The sequence below is a fragment of the Thalassophryne amazonica genome, chromosome 20, assembly GCF_902500255.1.
Source record: "Thalassophryne amazonica chromosome 20, fThaAma1.1, whole genome shotgun sequence".
NCBI lineage: Eukaryota > Metazoa > Chordata > Actinopteri > Batrachoidiformes > Batrachoididae > Thalassophryne > Thalassophryne amazonica.
The window spans coordinates 56,290,565-56,311,837 of NC_047122.1; the positions used below are offsets into that span (position 1 = coordinate 56,290,565).

Here is a 21,273-nt window from a genome sequence, read left to right on the forward strand (position 1 = left end):
AAAAAAAGCAAAGAGGATGATTTATGCTGAGCTTTGTAATGATTGTATTTGAGGGTATGTGAGCTGGAAAATGATTATTTCATTCTAATACTGAGTTATTCCACTTGCCTAATCTCATTATGTTGAAATCGACTGGATAATTTTCTTTTGGGCTTCAAATTTGTAAGAATATCTATATCACGTTGGGTAGCCAGCACGTATTAGCCTCCACATTTCACCCCCCTCCCCCCCCAACAATGGCACTGAGGACCCGACTGAGACGGAGGGGTTCATTAGTGCTCCCGGGGTTATCATTGATACTGTCTTCTCTCCCCCTGCCCCTCCTCTTCCAGAGGAAGAGAGTACGGTACTCTGAGCTGGACTTCGAGGTAAGAACTCGGGCTTCATTTCCTCCTTCAGCCTGCCTCTGCTTCCATGTGCTTTAGCTGAGACTTGAGTAACGCCTATAGGCGCAAAAAGCATTGCTAAATCCTTCCCTTCACACCCGTGTCTCCTTTGCATTAAGAACTACAACCCCTCTCAGACCCGCCACACACAAAATGCTGTTTCTTCAACAAAGATCGCACCTGTCATCAATGTGTTAATGAATTGATCGATGAATCACAAGTCAATCTTTTGTAAAATAAGATGAGCTGGTGTGCACAATCAAATTCTGTCATGTCAGTGCTGGGGATTCTGGTTGAAAAAACAGCTATATAGAGTGCTTCTTGTGCCTGAATTGTTAAGAATAATTGAGTTACAGATTGAAAAGTATGTGGCCTCAGTTGACTGGCTGGTTATATTTGTTTGAACAAATGACAGTGTGTGAGTGTTTGTCTTCGATGTGTTCTCCACAGTATAAACTTGGTGTCCACTGAATGTCCAGTCTACACTGTAGATAAATACAAAAATTAGGTTAAAAAAAAAAAAGCACACCATACATAAAACGAAGAACTATGAATGCAAAGTATTAGTTTTACTTTGATGTAAAGCCTGGACATTCACCATCCACCAGACAGGAAATTCGATTGATATGATGCGTTACAAGCTACTAACAGCGAGATGATATGGTCCTCAAAAGTGACTAGTGGCCATTGCATGAAGTTCCCTAAAAAAAAGTGATGGACTCATACCAATGCTCTTATTTTTTAAAAATCAACTTTTATTCTGAAAGAGGGGGGATACTTCCATAATTTGATGGAAGGCAAACTCATCTCAACCCATGTGTGTTGCTGATTTTAGTGTCTTCGTCCTTTTGGATCACCAAAGGACAAAAACAGCATGTTCTCATTCCAAGGTATCAGATGGTGACATTTTGTCTGCAGTCTTTGGTGTCAGTAACCTGAAGTGAAAACTGCTACTTCTTCTGTTCTGTACAGCAAAGTGGTTAAAGTCATTAATTTTATATAAATTTGAAGTAATGCTGTGCTTGTTGATTTACTATTTTGGTTTTGATTAATGTACAAGCTAAAAGAGGTTATTTTCTACACTTTTGTAGAAAGTTAATACAGATTATTAAGTATTTGACAGCATTAGAAAATGCCTTGTTTTGAGCCTGCTGCTTTAAATGGAAAAGACTTGCTTGCAATAGTCCTCTGAAAAGAATAGATGCAGGAACAGTGTAATTATTAATTAGTCCGTCTCTATACCACACTGGTTGGACATGGTACATAACATATGCCATAGACACCTTAAACTGGATGTTTGAGGCATACTTTTTTCGTCTCGGATGGTTCTATGTGGCCTGTGAAAGAACTGTGACACATTAACGTAGCATGTTAAAAATCCACAATCATATTTAACAATACATAGTAAAATTTTAATTAAAAAAAAAGGCACATAAAACCCTATTTATGATACATTTATGGTGATTGTGAAGTTTTGGGTAATAGATTTATTGCTCATTTTAATCATGAAGCACAAAAATCAGACCTACAGTCGATATATAAATATTTGGACAGTGATATAATTTTGATGACTTTACCTCTACATGAGTATATATTTGAAATGCTGCAATCGATGTGCAGGTTTTTTTTTTGGGGGGGGGTCAGGGTGTCAATCCTATCACATGAAACATTTAGGAATACCAGTCATTATTAAACACAGTCCCTCCATTTTCACCATTGACCATCAAGGAGATGTATGGCCAGATGTAGCGTTTTAAAACCTCTGAAGTCTATTCCAAGTGTTGAATTGGCATTTGTTGGCCGTACCTTGGAAATCCCCAGTATGAGGTTCAAAGCAATACCAATGCAAGTGAAGGAAGCCATTATTAGGCTGCAAAAAAAGGTAAAACTTCAGACAGATTGTGATACTATAGGAGTGAACAAATCGTTTTGGTACATTCATTAAAAGAAGGAATGCATTAGTTAACTAACACCAAAACAGCAAAAAGGCCTATAAGATGATCGAAGATGACTAAAATAGATGACCACAAAATTATATAAAAAAAAAAAAAATATATATATATATATATTTTATTGATAAAGGTTCTGTCACAACATCTAGCCATGTGTCATTGTCCAAGACTAGAGTTAAGAGAAGTCTCCATCAATGTAAATACAGATGGTGTATGACAAGGTAATACTGTAGAACAAACTGTCAAGATCATACACTCTGCCAGAAAGCAAAGGAAAATCCTTACCAGTTCTGGAACAAGATTCTTTGGACAAATGAAACCAAAAATAAATTTGGAGTAGAATGAGCGACAAAATAGAGTATTCATAATGTAGCACAACTGCCGAATATGGCAGTGGCAGTGTTATGACATGAGCTTTGTTGGGGAAAGTGTAGTGACACAGACCCACAACAGGAGGCGTAAATGAACGGACAATGAAAGAGTCGAATATGAACACTTTACTGTTGTGAATGAGCACAACCACAATACAGAGGAATGTGAAATTTTGCAAACAGTCAATCACAAGGGTGACGTGTGGGCAGGCTCAAGGATAGAAGACGTCTGTCCTGAGAAGAACCGGAACCACACGATTTCCTCTGCCACCGAACCCGGAGAATACTGGAGCCGCCAAGTCCCGAGTCCCCAGGTGGCCACTGTCTCCGAATGTTGGATCTGGTACTGCTGGCAAGAAGCAGAAACAACAAGATGTGGGTGTGTGCACACCCAGTAACAGCACTGGTGGAGATTCCACCTCCACCTCTCATCCACACTCGTGCAGCTCCTGTCACACAGCACTTATCTGGTGGGGTGTAAAGTGAAACTGTCGCTGGTCACGCCAATCTCCAGATAGTACACTCCACAGGAAAAAAAACAGCTGCAAAAAATGAGTTTACTAGACACAGTTATTTATACGGCTGAGATTGTTACCTTCACAGGTCGATGATATCTCGGCAACGAGGTGGAGATGACGTCCGGGTTTTATGGAGTAGCATGAAGAAGTGTTGATGGGTGACAGCTGTCATGAGATGATGAGTGACAGCTGTCACCCCCGGCTGTGTCCGTGGCGGCAGCGCCCTCTCATGCCTGAAGCCCGCACTCCAGGCAGGGCGCCATCTGGTGGTGGTGGGCCAGCAGTACCTCCTTTTCAGGCGGCCCACCCAACAGGACCCCCCCCCCCTCAACGGGCGCCTCCTGGCGCCCGACCAGGTTTATCGGGGTGTCGGCGGTAGAAATCAGCCAGGAGGGCCGGATCCAGGATGAAGCTCCTCTTCACCCAGGAGCGTTCTTCAGGTCCATACCCCTCCCAGTCCACCAAATACTGGAACCCCCGGCCCATTCGACGGACGTCCAGGAGCCGGCTCCCCGTCAATGATCCGGGCAGGAGACGGTGCTGGACTGGGACCACAGAGGGGTGAGGTGTGATGAGGCTTGATTCTCGAAACATGAAAAACCGGGTGCATCCGCAGTGAAGCCGGGAGTTGGAGCATCACTGCGGCAGGGCTGAGGATCTTGAGGATTTTGAAGGGTCCGATGAACCTGTCCATCAGCTTAGGGGAGGCCACTTGGAGGGGAATGTCCTTCATCGACAACCACACCTCCTGCCCGGCCCGGTATGCAGGGGCCAGGGACCGCCGGCGGTCTGCATGGGCCTTAGCCCTCGTCCGGGCCTTCAACAAGGCAGAACGGGCGGTGCGCCACACCCGACGGCACCGCTGAAGGTGGGCCCGGACCGAGGGCACACCGACCTCTCCCTCCACCACGGGAAACAAAGGGGGCTGGTACCCCAGACACACCTCAAACGGGGAGAAGCCGGTGGCAGAAGACACCTGGCTGTTATGTGCATACTCGATACAGGCCAGGTGGTCGCTCCAGGCCGTCGGGTGCGCGGATGTCACACAGCGTAGGGTCTGTTCCAACTCTTGGTTGGCCCGTTCTGCCTGTCCGTTCGTCTGTGGGTGGTACCCGGATGAGAGGCTCACGGTGGCCCCCAGTTCTCTGCAGAAACTCCTCCAGACCTGAGAGGAAAACTGGGGACCATGATCCGAGACTACGTCAGCTGGTATCCCATGCAGACGAACGACGTGGTGGACCAGGAGGTCCGCTGTCTCCTGGGCCATAGGGAGCTTCGGGAGGGCCACGAAGTGTGCCACCTTGGAGAATCGGTCCACTATCGTGAGGATGGTGGTGTTGCCCTGGGACGGTGGGAGGCCCTTGACAAAATCCAGGCCAATGTGGGACCAGGGGCGATGTGGCACAGGAAGCGGTTGGAGCAGTCCTTGGGACCTCCTGTGGTCTGCCTTGCCCCTGGCACAGGTGGTGCAGGCCTGGCTGTACTCCCGGACGTCGGCCTCCATAGACGCCCACCAGAAGCGCTGCCGGACAACTGCCACGGTCCTTCGCACCCCTGGATGACAGGAGAGCTTGGAACCGTGACAGAAGTCTAGGACCGCTGCCCTGGCCCCTGGTGGGACGTACAATCTGTCCTTCGGACCTGTCCCCGGTTCCGGGCTCCGTGTCAGGGCCTCCCGGACGGTCTTCTCCATGTCCCAGGTGAGGGTGGCCACGACAGTGGACTCCGGAATGATGGGCTCCGGTGGATCCGATAGCACAGTTTTGACTTCGTCTTCGTGTACCCGGGACAAGGCATCCGATCTCTGGTTCTTGGTCCCGGGGCGATAGGTGATCCGGAAGTCAAAACGTCCGAAGAACAGTGACCAGCGGGCTTGCCTGGGGTTCAGCCGCTTGGCGGTCCTGATATACTCCAGGTTCTGATGGTCAGTGAAAACCGTGAACGGCACAGACGCTCCCTCCAACAGGTGTCTCCACTCCTCAAGAGCCTCTTTCACCGCAAGGAGTTCTCGGTTGCCGACGTCATAGTTCCGTTCAGCCGGGGTCGACCTGCAAGAAAAGTAGGCACATGGGTGAAGAACCTTATCGGTCTCTCCGCTGTGGGATAGCACGGCTCCTATCCCTGAGTCAGAGGCGTCCACTTCAACCACAAACTGGCGGCTAGGGTCGGGCTGCACCAGAACTGGTGCAGTAGAGAACCATCGTTTCAACTCCTTGAACGCGGCTTCGCACCGATCCGACCAGGTGAAGGGGACTTTTGGAGAGGTCAGGGCTGTCAGGGGGCTGACTACCTGACTGTAGCCCTTAATGAACCTCCTGTAGAAATTTGCAAAGCCGAGGAACTGTTGCAGCTTCCTACGCCTTGTTGGTTGGGGCCAATCTCTCACCGCCGCAACTTTGGCCGGATCAGGGGCGACGGAGTTGGAGGAGATGATAAACCCCAGGAAGGACAAAGAGGCGCGGTGGAACTCGCACTTCTCGCCCTTCACAAACAGCCGGTTCTCCAACAACCGCTGCAGGACCTGACGTACATGCTGGACATGAGTCTCAGGGTCCGGAGAAAAAATGAGTATATCGTCCAGATATACGAAGACGAATCGGTGCAGGAAGTCCCGCAAGACGTCATTAACCAAAGCTTGGAACGTCGCGGGGGCGTTAGTGAGGCTGAACGGCATGACCAGGTACTCAAAATGACCTAATGGGGTGTTAAATGCCATCTTCCACTCGTCTCCCTTCCGGACCCGAACCAGGTGATACGCATTCCTAAGATCCAACTTTGTAAAGATTTTGGCTCCATGCAGGGGGGTGAACACGGAATCTAACAACGGCAACGGGTATCGGTTGCGAACCGTAATTTCATTCAGCCCCCTGTAATCAATGCATGGACGGAGTCCGCCATCTTTTTTGCCCACAAAAAAGAAACCTGCACCCATCGGGGAGGTGGAATTCCGGATCAGCCCGGCAGCTAATGAGTCCCGGATGTAGGTCTCCATTGATTCACGTTCAGGATGTGAGAGATTGTACAGCCTGCTGGACTGGAAGTCCGCGCCCGGAATCAAATCAATGGCGCAATCGTATGGACGGTGCGGGGGAAGGGTGAGTGCCAGATCCTTGCTGAAGACATCAGCAAGATCATGGTATTCAACCGACACCGCCGTCAGATTGGGAGGGACTTTGACCTCCTCTTTAGCCTGTGAACCGGGAGGAACCGAGGAACCTAAACACATCCGATGGCAGGTTTCGCTCCACTGAACCACTACCCCAGACGGCCAATCAATCCGGGGATTGTGTTTCAACATCCACGTGAAACCCAAGATCACGCGGGAGGTAGAAGGAGTCACAAAAAACTCGATCTCCTCTCGATGATTCCCAGACACCACCAGAGTTACAGGTTGTGTCTTGTGCGTGATTAATGGGAGAAGGGTGCCATCTAGTGCCCGCACCTGCAATGGTGAAGGAAGCACCACCAGAGGGAGCCCTACCTCCCTTGCCCATCTGCTGTCCAGCAGATTCCCTTCTGACCCCGTGTCCACCAGTGCTGGGGCTTGAAGGGTTAAATCCCCACTCAGGATTGTAACTGGGAGTCGTGTGGCAATATGTGTGTGTCCCACATGAATGTTATAACCCCCCCTTAGCCCAGTCTCTAAGGGCGGGTGTTGTCGTTTTGGCCGTTTGGGGCAGTTTTTCTGTATGTGCTCCTTTGAGCTGCAGAGAAAACACTCCCCGCGGACCAGCCTCCTCATTCTGTCATCTGTTCTCATTTTGGCCCTGTGCGTTTCCCTAGCAACATCAGCAGGGGGAGCTGTTGCCCCACGGAGCGCTGCAGCTGTGGAGCGTGGGGAGGGCGGAACCCTTTCGGACCCGGAAGGGAGAGGGACGGCGCGTGCCTGGCCACGTCCTTCGTCTCACTCCTGACGGCATTCCTCCAACCGATTGTCTAACCGTATAACCAGATCGATAAGCCCATCTAACTCTGTGGTTCTTCCTTCGCTACCAGGTGCTCCTTCAGGACCGACGACAGTCCGTTTGTGAAGGCGGCGCGGAGCGCAACGTCATTCCAGCCGGACCTCGCAGCCGCGATGCGGAGGTCGACTGCATATTCGGCTGCGCTCCGGCGCCCCTGTCTCAGTGACAGCAGCACTGTTGAAGCAGTCTCTCCTCTGTTAGGGTGATCAAACACTGTCCTGAACGCCCTCACAAACCCAGTATAAGTGGTAAGGAGCCGTGAATTTTGCTCCCAAAGTGCTGTAGCCCAAGCGCGTGCCTCACCACGAAGCAAGTTAATTACATAAGCCACCTTGCTGTCGTCAGACGCGTACATTACGGGACGTTGTGCAAAGACGAGCAAACACTGCATAAGAAAGTCCGCGCATGTCTCCACACAACCTCCGTACGGCTCTGGGGGACTTATGTATGCTTCAGGGGATGGTGGGGGGGTTCGTTGAACGACCAGTGGAATGTTTATATCCTCCACCGGGTCGGCAGGAGGAGGAGCCGCAGCAGCGCCCTGAGCGCGAGCTTCCAACTGTGCGGTGAGAGCCTCCATCCTGTAATTAAGGATGAAGTTTTGCTCGGTCATCAGATCCAGCCGAGCAGTAAAGGTGGTGAGGATTTGCTGCAACTCACCGATCACACCTCCTGCAGACGCCCGTGCACCCTGCTCTTCCATTGGCTGGTCAACAGATGGGTGACGCCCCTCGGGATCCATGACGTTGGCCGAGATATCCTGTTGGGGAAAGTGTAGTGACACGGACCCACAACAGGGGGCGTAAATGAACGGACAATGAAAGAGTCGAATATGAACACTTTACTGTTGTGAATGAGCACAACCACAATACAGAGGAATGTGAAATTTTACAAACAGTCAATCACAAGGGTGACGTGTGGGCAGGCTCGAGGATAGAAGACGTCTGTCCTGAGAAGAACCGGAACCACACGATTTCCTCTGCCACCGAACCCGGAGAATACTGGAGCCGCCAAGTCCCGAGTCCCCAGGTGGCCACTGTCTCCGAATGTTGTCATCCACACTAGTGCAGCTCCTGTCACACAGCACTTACCTGGTGGGGTGTAAAGCGAAGCTGTCGCCGGTCACGCCAATCTCCAGATAGTACACTCCACAGGAAAAAAACAGCTGCAAAAAATGAGTTTACTAGACACAGTTATTTATACGGCTGAGATTGTTACCTTCACAGGTCGATGATATCTCGGCAACGAGGTGGAGATGACGTCCGGGTTTTATGGAGTAGCATGAAGAAGTGTTGATGGGTGACAGCTGTCATGAGATGATGAGTGACAGCTGTCACCCCCGGCTGTGCCCTCTTGTGGCTGAAGCCCACACTCCAGGCAGGGCGCCATCTGGTGGTGGTGGGCCAGCAGTACCTCCTCTTCAGGCGGCCCACACAACAAGCTTGTATGGTTACAGTGGAACTATGTCACTGTTGATTATTGATGATGTGACTGTTGATGGAGTCAACATAAATTCTAACGTATATGGCACTATACTATCTGTTCAGATCTAACGAGATGCTGCCAACGTCATAGGTTGGCGCATCAAGGTGCAGATGGATTACAACAAAACATTCTGCCAAAGCAACCCAAGAGCTTCCCAAAGCAAAGAAATGGAATATGGTTCAATGCCCAAGTGACTAATGTGAACTCAAACTAATAGTGTGGTTTACACTTACCAAAGACAAAAGTGAAGTCGGAAAGGCCTTCAAATAATCAGCAGATGAAGGAAGTGGCAGTAAAGTCCTGGCAAAGCAGTTTCAGGGACGTCATTCAGACTTTAGTAATGTCAATGACACCTGAGGCAGTCAATGTGTTTTCATCTAAGTATTACCAATAATCCTTACATTTCTAATTATGTTAGTTTGCCTCCTTATTTATGCCTTCTGAAAATGAAGGGACAGTGTTTAGAAATGGCTGTTTAAAATGCAGACTTGAGGCACTCATTGACTGCAAAGGGCTTTCATCGAAGGATTAACAATAACCCTTATGTTTCTAATTATGTTAGTTTGCATACTTGCTTATGGCCTCAGAAATAAAGAAGGCAAAGTGTTTAAAAATGGTTGTAATTCCTTAATGGTTAACATCCTTGTGTTGATTCAGCTTTTTATGGTAGCATATACAGGCAATATTACAAAAATGGTCACTGTCCAAATATTTATGTACCTGACTGTGTTCCTGCCCATATGGAAAAATCTTTTTGTCACTATAGCCTACATCAGTGAATTTGTTCTGTATGTAATGCAGGGGAAAGAGACATAAGTGTTACAGTTTGATGCCTTGTGGATAAGACCAAGCTGCTATTTGTTACAAAATATATAATTAGGGTCATTAATCTTCAGTCAATGACAGTTTTTTTATTATTATTTTTGTTGCGTATTACATCATATTACAGTTTAAACCAAATATTGAGTATGAACTTGAGTAGGCGCTGATAATATGTAGATCTGGGCTAAATCCCACTCATGCTACCTGTCTGTGTCCTTGGACAAGACAGCATAGTCTCAGTCTACGCAGCTGTAAATGGGTACCAGCCTTGCCTGGTGAAGTAAACTGCATCTGATTGGCGTCCCGTCCAGCGCAGCATCGTAGACTCTCACCCACTTCATGCTACAGAATCCGGAGATAAGCATTGACATCAAATGGGCCTCAGGTCTTATATAGAACATATTACTTGTATTGTATTACTTGTAGTCTGCCTATATTTCAAAGCCAAACTGAGTACTGAGTGTGGGAAATATCGCATTCAGAATTGTTGTTCCTACTTTAAAAACTACAAATATTTGAACAGTTGCCCTCCATGTTGTTGTCTCATTGTTTCAATGACAAGTCAGCAGGGAAAATATAACCTGGTTTCAAGTGTTATATTTCTTTTTAGGATTATTAAGAAAGGTAGATTTTCCAGGAAGTCAACTTACTGTCTTTCCATTGCTTAAAAAAGGATATATATATATATATATATATATATATATATATATATATATATATATATATATATATTACAACTTTTGTCATATTAAAACAGTCGTTAACAGTTAAGCCTCCAAGTGCACTATCCACCCTTGACAGTTGCTTTGTTTGTAAGAAATCATCTTTAAAAAAAAAAAAAGTTTAGGAAAAAAATTATGGGACACCTATTTGCTGAAGTTCCAAAAAAACCAAAACAAAAAAAAAAACAGCCACTTTATAATTGTTGTTATCCTACAATAAATAAATACATCTCTGAATAAATACTCCCAGCTTGGTCCAATCTTCTCAAACATTTGTGGTCAGTTTACTTACCACTAAAATCTGGCAAGGGATCTCGCAAAGTATATATACTGTTGAAGCTTTACTCATTGTTATATTGAAATATGGGTATTGTAAACAATAGCCTATAACCAATATCAAGCTATCTAAACAACATGGCTACAACATAAAATGTGGTGCAAACCTTTCTGATGAACTAACTGAGGACACTTGCTTATAGCTGAAAACAGCTAACATACTCAGTATATTCAAAAAAGGCATATTTTATATATATATATATATATATATATATATATATATATATATATATATATATATATATATATATATATATATATATATATATATTAATTCTTTTGGGCCATATGTTGTTCTTGTTCCACTAATAAAATGAAAGATCTGTGCCAAATTTTATTGTAATCGGACATTGTTTAGGGGTCTCCCACAAAGCAACAATTTCACCAAACAAGCAATGTAGTAATCCAGTAATTCCCATAAAATGTGATCTGGTATCTCTGTGGAATCAGAGTTGGGCTAGCAAATTGTAGACCAGTGTTTGATTGTGCTTAAGGCTATGCATTTCGTCCTTGAATGAGATTATTCATCTACATTGTCCCAGTTAACCCTGATGTAAATGGGTACACCTCTTGGTTGAGGAAGCAATGGTGCCACATCTAGGGGTAGCCGAAGACTCTCATCCACTTGACAGTATGGTATTCAGGGAAAAGCAATGGTACAATGTGTTTCAGGGCCTGTAAAAGTCAAAAAGGGATGTAAATCCTTTACTCTTCACCCAATATGAATGTAATTACAGTCAAAATTCTAGGTAGGCATTTGTACACACACTTAAATTTAAAGCAGAATTATGTAGTGCAAGGTTACAGACCTAACAAGAGCATAAGCTGTATTGTTTTCATGGCAGTGCCGTTATAACAGTATAAATAATAACTAAAAGCTTATCTCTATTTGCTCAAGCAAATAAATAAATAGATGGTACTATCAGGTCAATGGACTTCTTTAGTTGCTTGAGGAACCTTCGCTCTTCATAAAGAAAATGTGTCACAGTACTCCAAATAGAAGTGATGAAGGTTTTTTGTACAAAGAGTGAAATGTTTTCAAGGAACTAAACAAGGCCAGTTGACCTGACTCAGTCTGGACACAAGAGGAAAGTATCACAAATCTAGCGGTAGTAGCGCCATCTTAGCTGAGTGGGGATAAGAGTACCCTCTCTGAAGTAATTGTAGCCAGTCCTAATCGCCAGTCTTGGATGGTAAGTGTGTGGACTGTGAGTGCTGGTATTGTGTCACTTTCAACCTCACAAGCTACTTCCGCGATTAGACACCGCAGTGTCAGCACTGCCCATTAGCACGGAGAGACAACTGCAGTGTCACTGACAAATGCTGTTTGCTGTCAGCAGATTTTATTAAACTGCAAAAGGTCTGGATTTGCTTTCCAGACAGACACATTCAGAACACAGAGAAGGCAGTTCTTGTCAAATTTCCTTTTGCCGGGGCCACATGACATTTCCCGGCTCGACATAATCTTGAGTTAACAGCCCATCTTGCTAACAGCTACAAGTCTGTCACAATGGCACATGTGTCAGTCATTTTCACCAAAGTTTTCAGGACTCCTCTGCAGCACTCACAGTGCCACATTTTCTTTTTAATTGAAGATTGATAAGCATGAGCCAGCAATCAATTGATCTGTCAGCATCCCATTCTAGCCAGTCTTCACAGTTAGCATCAAAGCTCCCTTGCCTCCCCCCATTCTTTGCCTGCCCCCATTGGCTTCCCTTCCATTATTTTTCATTTCTGTTTTGGTTCATTTTTGCTGTTCCTTCCTTTCTTCCCTTCCAGAAAGTGATGCACACTCGCAAAAGACATTCTGAGCTGTACCATGAGCTCAACCACTCGTCCAAGTTCCACACCATAGACAGGTATAACAGGGAACCAGCCATGTCCGCATTCAAGGTAAGACCCCTGCCCAACTGTGGGAAGGGGTATTAAATATACCTTTTGCACCTCTAATTTGATGCACACGTCACAGCCCTAAACCACAAACTGCTCCAACTTCAACATAATCATCAACCCTCAGAGCAGTTGACTGTACTAGTTTTGTTAAAGCCTCCTTATGCCTGAAGCATTTGATCCAAATTTAGTAAATTGCACAACCCATGTACCGATCCATATAATTTGCCTACCTGACTAAAGAGACCATATCAATTCAAGTGAAAATAAATGAATGTCATTCACTACATTCCATCTATCTTTGCATGCTTCTCCAGAGAAACCTCTGGTTCTACACTCTAAACTTTGGTGTCATATAGGAATGATAACCTCCAATTTTGTCCAAAAAAGTGGGAGATCACCCCATTGGAAAAGTTTATGGAGAACCCCTACACTCTAACATTGCAGCTGTGTTTAGTTATGTTCACTTGCTACCTCTCTTTAACATAAGGAGGTCTTCCAAGTTTTGGATGTTGAACTCAACTTTACAAGTTGTAAATTACAAGTTGAGTTGTAAAGTTGACTCGAACATCCAAAACTTGGAAGACCTCCTTATGTTAAAGAGAGGTAGCAAGTGGACATAACTAAACAGCTGCAATGTTTTAGAGTGTAAAGCCCTAATGGTGGAAAATGTTACTGTCTCATGAAAATATATTTCCTGAGTTTAAAATGTTACATTTCATTTTGTCCTCAAAATATGCCGATGACTAAGTGAATACATCCACCGCCTTTGCACCTTGTACTCTATTTTGTGCTCAAATTACAGTGCATCAGGATTTTCACTTTTTTCACTCATTTGGCAGGGTCTGTGACCAATGCTTAGGTGCAACTTATATACACACACACCCAAAAAAAAACACACTCATTATCAATTATTTTTATAATTAATGAATTACTATTATATTTAAACAACATAAACTCAAATGATAAAGGAATGAATGCCAAGAATAAAACATACCCTGCAGAAAAAATCCCAAATAAAATAACTGATAATGCAGAAAATGGTGTGACTTAGAAAACAGTGCGATACCCTGAAAAATATAGCACATGCAAAAGTGGTGTTGTACACCCCCAAATGCACTCGCACTATGTGCCATTAATATGGCCTGAAAAAGTTATGGACTTTTCACGAAATGAAACAACCCTTCATGTGATTCAAAAGACGAACCGTTTGAGATGCTGGAATCAAATGGACAACAAAATTAAGGGGGTGATACCAGGTCAAAATCTGCTTCGGAAGCCATTTGTAAGGTTCTGGGTTGTGCATGATTGCCCATCTGTAGTGTGGTTACAAATGTCCTGGATACAAGCTAAATAACCTTAAGTGCAAAACATCAGTTTGGAAATTGTTAACTCAGAATTTGTTGAAAAGGTTAATTGCTAACTATTAAAACAACCTTATTAACATGTTAATATCAGTTTGATGTTAAGAGTAGTAGGAGAATTACACACAGTTACTCAGTCACTGGTCACACAAGCTGTATGAGGTCTATTAGATAAGAAACCGACACTTTTATTTTTTTTTAACTATATGGATTTGAATGACGTGCGATTACACCAATCATGCTTGAACCCTCGTGTGCATGCGTGAGTTTTTTCACGCGTGTCGGTGACGTCATTTCCCTGTGGGCAGGCCTTCAGTGAGATGTGGTCCAGCCCTCTCGGCTGAATTCCTTTGTTTCACACGCTGCTCGAGACGGGGTGCGTTGCTTTATCAAAATTTTTTCTGGACCTGTGAGCAATATCCGAGTGCACACTATTCAAGAAATTAAGCTGGTTTTCGGTGAAAAGTTTAACGGCTGATGAGAGATTATGGGGTGTTTCTGTCGGTGTAAGGACTTCCCACGGAGCGGGACGTCGCGCAGCTCTTCCAGGCGCCATCGTCGGCTTCTTTCGACCTGAAAACATCCTAATTTAAGGCTTAATTCACCCAGGACTCATGAGAGAACCGAGAAGATTCAGAAAAGGCTGGCATGAGGACTTTATGCGGACATTCCACTGTTTAAGGACATTTTTTAATGAAAGACGTGCGCGCAAATTCGCCGATTCATTTCCGTGACGACTCGGCGAATCTGTGTGCGCCACGACATGAAAAACACCTCCATGTTGAAAACCATTTGTAAAATTCAGGCGGCTTTTGATGTCTTTCAACAAGTGAGTAACTGAGAAATTGTTTAACAGCTTGGGCATGTTCCAACTTGCCAGTTAAGGTTTCCAACGGAGGTGTTTTTCCTGTCGCGACCCCCGCAGTCAGGTCCGGCCCGACATGCGACTCTGCCAGCACGTTCTTTCATTACAAAATGTCGGTTAACAATGGAATGTCCGAATAAACTCCTCATGCTGACTTCTTCTGAAAGTTTTCTGTTCTCTGCCAACTTCCTGGGTCAACAGAGCCTGAAATGTGGAAGTTTTCAACTTGAAACAGCGAGACGCTGCCGCCTCGAAGCGCAGATCGCCGTCAGGCACCATGGGCCGTCCTTAAAGCGACACTACCAGACCAAAATCTCTCATCAGCCGTTAAAATTTTTACCGAAAACCAGCTGAATTTATCGAATGGTGTCCACTCAGTTGTGCCTTACAGTTTTTGAAAAAAATTTTATCAAACAAAGCAGCAGTCTCTGAGCCATTCCTAAACAATGAAAAAATCGACGAGAGGGTGGGCCACTCCTCACTCAAAGACTGCCCACAGGCGAATGACATAACTGACAGGCGTGAAAAAACTCTCGCATGCCCACGAGGGTTCAAGCATGTCTGATGTAATCACACATGATTCAAATCCATATGATTTAAAAAAAAAATAATAAGGTCGGATTCTTTTCTAATAGACCTCGTATGTCAAAGAGTAATAGATCATAGCAACTTTGAATTCCACATTCTGTAATTTAAGTTCCACTCACTGTTATTACCTGTACGTAATGCTTTGTGAGTGATGTTTTGCTTCTATCCACAGTGTATCTGGCACAGTTTTTAATGTTTCTATTAAATGTATTTTTTTGTCTGTTCATGCATTTGTGTGTGCGTGCTTGCCAGAAGGGTGATTGGGCGGGCACCCACCAATGAAAGACACAGAAACATCTTTGACTCATTAATACACCATTAGACATCAACCAAAGAGTCCCTGTTTGCTCGGGACTGACCATCAGAGAGCCACTTTCATTAACGTTTAAATGCGGGCTCGCACACTCAAACTGCCCCTCATCTGTGGCGTGTCAGTGCACACGGCCACAATGAGTTAGTCAGCCTTGATAGGTGTTCTTTTCCCTTGGCTTGTGTGGTATTTCTGGTTCACATCTAATTTACGCTGCCAGCAGAGGGAAGGAAGCCAGCCTGACATCTCTCATATTCCCACCCGCCACACGCAAACACGCACACAGTCGTTTTCCAGCGCCAGGGCACAGGCCTTTTCCCTTCACTCCTCATTTGGTATACGTCTTGATCAAGATCGTTAAAAGCATTGGCCAGCTCCCCATTTTATTAATACCGAGCAAATATTTTCAGCAAGAAGAAGAAAAATGGCAGGCTTCTTGGGATGAAGTGATCCATATATTAGGAGCGCGATGGTTACGAATTGTGCCGCGGCATACTAATGCGCCTCAGAATGGGCCCAAGTGTACTTTGAGATCATGACCAAACGTTAACCAAGTAAAATACCAGCCACATTTAAACAAATTAAGATAAGTCTGCACAGAAAGTTCCAACTGGGTATTATGAAACAAAGGGATTGTTGGGAAAGTGTAAGTACACGGACCCACAACAGGGGGCGCAAATGAACGGACAATGGAATAGGTCAAATAACAACACTTTACTGTTGCGAACGTGCACAACAAACACAACAGATTACACAATAGATCAGAGGTCAAATTACAAGGTGTCGTGTGGGCAGGCTCGAAGATAGGAGACGCCTGTCCAAAGCAGAACCGGAACCACACGATTTCCTCCGCCACCAGACCCCGGGAATACTGGAGCCGCCAAGTCCCGAACTCCCAGGTGGCCACTGCCTCCGCGTGTCGGACCTGGTACTGCTGGCGAGGAACAAAAACACAATTAAACGTGGGTGCGTCTGCACCCAGCAATCTGCACGGCAGGGAAGCTACCTCCACCTCTCGTTGGAGAAAAAGTCTGTTATCACTCACAAAAATCACAAAAAGGGCTTTCTATCAAGCAGTCAGGCTGAGGATATTACCTTTCAGGTAGAACGATATCTCGGCAAAGAGGTGGAGATGACGTCTTGCTGATATACCGATGCAGATCAGATGAGTGGTGACAGCTGTCACAGGTGATGAGTGTCAGCTGTCACCCCGGCTGCTCCTGTGAGGCGGCAGCGCCCTCTGGTGCCTGGAGCCCGCACTCCAGGCAGGGTGCCCTCTGGTGGTGGTGGGCCAGCAGTACCTCCTCTTCAGCGGCCCACACAACAGGGATGGCAGATTGCTCGATATGGCTTACGAACCAAATATGTTAAAACAAAGTCAGGTGTGAATAATTAAATGGCTAACAGTGGTAACGCCAAGCTTTTGATAACAGTCCAGTTTGGGTATTGTCAACATCACTCCACATGTGTGCAAGCTGACTATATTACAACATGTAGATGAGATGGGCAATTGGGTGCGTGTGGTTGTCAGTGAGAGTGCTCTATGTCTTCTTCCTTGTATTGCTTTCTATGTTTTACTTTTAAAAATTGTCAACATCACTCTCTTGCACTTCCTGTTTGAGCTGCATAACCAGTATTTAGGGTACTGCATCAGTCCCAATGTAATCACCCTGTAATAACCCTTTTATAACTGACTTCCACTTTTACCACAAGTGCTGTGATTTATTAGCAAACAATTACTGAGATTATGTACTCATGGATGGACAACCAAAGCACTTTAGCATTTGATATTCACCCTTCATCACTTTACATGGCCAATTGACTTTGTCCCTTAAGTCACCACTAAGTGTTGTACCTTTTTAATGATGAAGGTCAGATTTCCAGGCACGACTGACAGGATGAAAACCCTTACTAACATTTACATACGGTGCAGCCAGAAAGCATTCACAGCGCTTCACTTTTTCCACATTTTGTTTTTACAAGCTTATTCCACAGTGGAGTAAATAAGTTTTTTTTTTTTTCCCCTCAAAATTCTACTCATAACATCCCAAAATGACAACATGGCTTTTTTTTTTTTTTGGCAAAATAATAATAATAAAAAACCCTAAGAAATCACGTGTACATAAGTATTCACACCGTTTGCGCAGAACTTTTTTGATGCACCTTTGGCAGCAATTATAGCCTCAAGTCTTCTTGAATATGATGCCACAAGCTTGGTGCACCTATCTTTGGGCAGTTCTGTCCATTCTTCTTTGCAGCACCTCTCAAGCTCCATCAGATTCAAGTCTGGGCTCTGGCTGGGCCACTCAAGGACATTCACAGAGTTGTCCTGAAGCCACTCCTTAGATAGCTTGTCTGTATACTTATGGTCATTATCCTACTGAAAGATTAACTGTTGCCCCAGTATGAGGTCAAGGATGTCTCTCTACATTACTGCATTCATCTTGCCCTCAATCCTGTCTAGTCTTCCAGTTCCTGCTGCTGAAAAACATCCCCACAGCATGATGCTGCCACCACCATGCTTCACTGTAGGGAGCATGCATGGTTTCCTCCAAACATGATGCCTGGCATTCGCACAAAAGAGTTCAATCTTTGTCTCAACAGACCAGATAATTTTGTTTCTCATGGTCTGGAAGTCCTTCAGGTGCCTTTTGGCAAACTCCAGGTGGGCTTCCATGTGCCTTTATCTAAGGAGTGGCTTCTGTTTGGCTACTCTACCATACAGGCCTGATTGCTGTATTGCTGCAGAGATGGTTGTCAGAGCTCCAGCATTCCTCTGTGGAGAGAGCAGAACCTTTCAAAAGGACAGAGTGACCACTGGATTATTGGTCACCTCCCTGACTAAGGCCCTTCTCCCTGATCACTCAGTTTAGATGGGTGGCCAGCTCTTGGAAGACTCCTGGTGGATCTGAACTTCATTCATTTATGGGTGATGGAGGCCACTGTGCTCATTGGGACCTTCAATGCAGCAGACATGTTTTTGTACCCTTCCCAAGATTTATGCCTCAACACAATCCTGTCTCAGAGGTCTACAAATAATTCCTTTGACTTAGTGCTTCATTTGTGCTCTGACATTCACTAATCAACTGTGTGACCTTATATTTACCCCAGGTAGACTCCAGTTAAGCTGTAGAAACATTTCATCAATGATCAGTGGAAACAGGATGGACCTGAGCTCAATTTTGCACTTCATGGGAAAGTCTGTGAATACGTGCGATTCCTTTGTTTTATATATATATATATATATATATATATATATATATATATATATATATATTATACACATACAAAAATCTAAAAAAAAACATTTTTCACATTGTCATTACGGGGTGTTGTGTAGAATTTTGTTGTAAAAAAAAATGAATTTTATCCATTTTGAATAAGGTTACGACATGACATAAAATATGGAAAAGTGAAGCACTCCGAATACTTTCCGGATGTTCTGTAACTCAAGATGGTTGTGAGACTGGGGTGCAGGCCCCGCTGATGGGGCCTGAGCCCTTTGCAGAGTGAGGCTTGTCATTGTGGCTACCCTGGATTGTCTGTTCTTGGGTCTTTTATTTTGTTGGGCTCACAAGGCTGAATGTTTAACTTGCATATTTCATGGTCAACAGTACAAAGATGAAAATATATTCACGAGACATTTAGGATGCTAAACCTACCACCAAAATTATTCATAGTTCAAAACAATACTGTGTTCTTGGAAGAACGATTGGGCTAAGCTTCCACTGGGTATCAAGTTTAATTAAAAGTACATGGACTACTTGGTATTCTCCAAGGTGTCACCACAGATCCAAGTTACTTTTTTAAATCTAAAGTTAAAGATGTGGAACAGACAAATGAAGCTGTTAAGATTAGTGTCTACATGGGAAACCAACAATAGAAATAATGTTAAAGTTGCCTTAGAGACCAAAATCCCCTAGAGGTTGGTAGAAATTCTTTAGATGAATGGCCTGATTTCCAAAAGGTTTGTGTTTGTAAAAATTTGCTCCAAATATGCCTGCATTCTGAGTTACTAACAATGTGCAACAAGGATTGCATGTCTCAAATGTGCAAAATTGCTTCTATGCTTCAAATGATGCCTTTGCCTTTATTAATATGCAATTTGGGGTTTGTCCAATCAAGGGCAAAAACTTCTGTGAGGGAAAAGGCAAATAGGTGATGCACACACACACACACACACACACACACACACATGATTTTTCAGGGTCAAAAGGAAATTTAGTGGGCGCTAATTGCATCTGTATTTTACGAGTTTGAAACCTTAGAGTTAACATCGAGCTTGACAGAATATAATTTACACTTTGCACGTACAGCCATTAAGTCATGCAAAATCCTTATTTACTTGCCGATGCATTAATCACATTACCGCCCACTGTCAACTGCATGTTTATTCACCTGTTCAACTGTGTCCATGCCAATGTGCAACAGTTTGGATTGACCACACAAGTTACTATTTGTTATCTGGAATCTTAGTAAATCAGGCCATAAATATCTATATGCACCATCTACCTGAATGACTAAGATTCTTCTTCAGCATCCAAATTGGGGCATGACAGAAAACCTCAGCAACCACTGATCTACTGCAAACAATTTTTTTAAGCTTTCTTTGTTAACGTCTAACAACAATGGTCGGTTTTAATCCCACTCCCACAGGTTCCCCCTCCCCCACCACCAAGGCACAGCACAGAACCGTCTCTAGTTCGCAGATCTTCCCTCGTTTACAAAGAAAGTCAACGTAAGACACTCTAAAACCCACCATAAATCACATTCGGTAGAGCCCCTACTAAGTGACTCTAAAGTAGGCCCAGGAGGTGATATTCTACATGCAACAGTGTGTATTTCATAGTTTGACACTGTATATTTTGTATCCATTGCCATGAGGCAGAAATTTATATATGTTATATGTAATTCTGAAATTCCTGCTGCATATTCTGAAGATTTCCTTCGTATAAGTTGTTGGCATCTTATGTGACAGTTTAACCAATGTTCAGAGATGAAGGTTTTCCAGTATACCAGTATTTATACCAAACATTGTTACATTGGCAGGTTATGTTAGATAGATAGACAGACAGACAGACAGACAGACAGATTTTATTGTCAGTCATTACAACAACAAGATTTCCGCACTCACATTCCACATACAAACAGCAATTGATCTACAATTATTACTTGTTTACCGTAATAATGGCACACATCAGAATTAAGACAACACATATACATTTGACATTGTTTATGTGCACTAAACTTGAAACAGTCCGTTTTCCAATTGAGGCGATGTGAGTGTGTGGTAGCCGCTGCAACTGTCAAGCCGCCTGCCAGCTTGGAAAGAATGGGGGCCTGCCGCTGGGGGGAGGGGCAGGAAGAGAGGTAAGAGGAGAAAACTGGAGCATGCTTCAGTCCATGTGTAAGTCTGTCAGTTTATTGTCTTTGTGGGTTGAGATAAGAATGGAGCCGAATAATCTCACCAGAGCCTGAATAAATTCCTCTGGAGGTAAACAGTGGGCAATTGACCTTGAGGCTAGATAGCCTGTAGTGTTGCAGCTGAGCAGTGAAAAACACTTAACAGTTCCCACTTGAACAGCCAAATCTCAATCATGAATTAAGAATATTCCCAATTATGAATTAAGAATATTCACCGGCCTCTGAAACCTTCAGCTTCAACTGCAAGGCATGCATCAGCTCCAAGGTGTCATCCA

General features: G+C 44.4%; 1 protein-coding gene across 1 annotated transcript in view; it reads left to right on the forward strand.

The window, feature by feature from the left end:
- Positions 1 to 21,273, forward strand: part of adgrb2 (adhesion G protein-coupled receptor B2) — a 695,462-nt gene that overhangs the window by 618,768 nt on the left and 55,421 nt on the right. Inside the window, 2 exon segments of the mRNA XM_034161569.1 lie at positions 333 to 368; positions 12,337 to 12,450. Of these exon segments, the coding sequence (XP_034017460.1) occupies positions 333 to 368; positions 12,337 to 12,450 (150 nt within the window).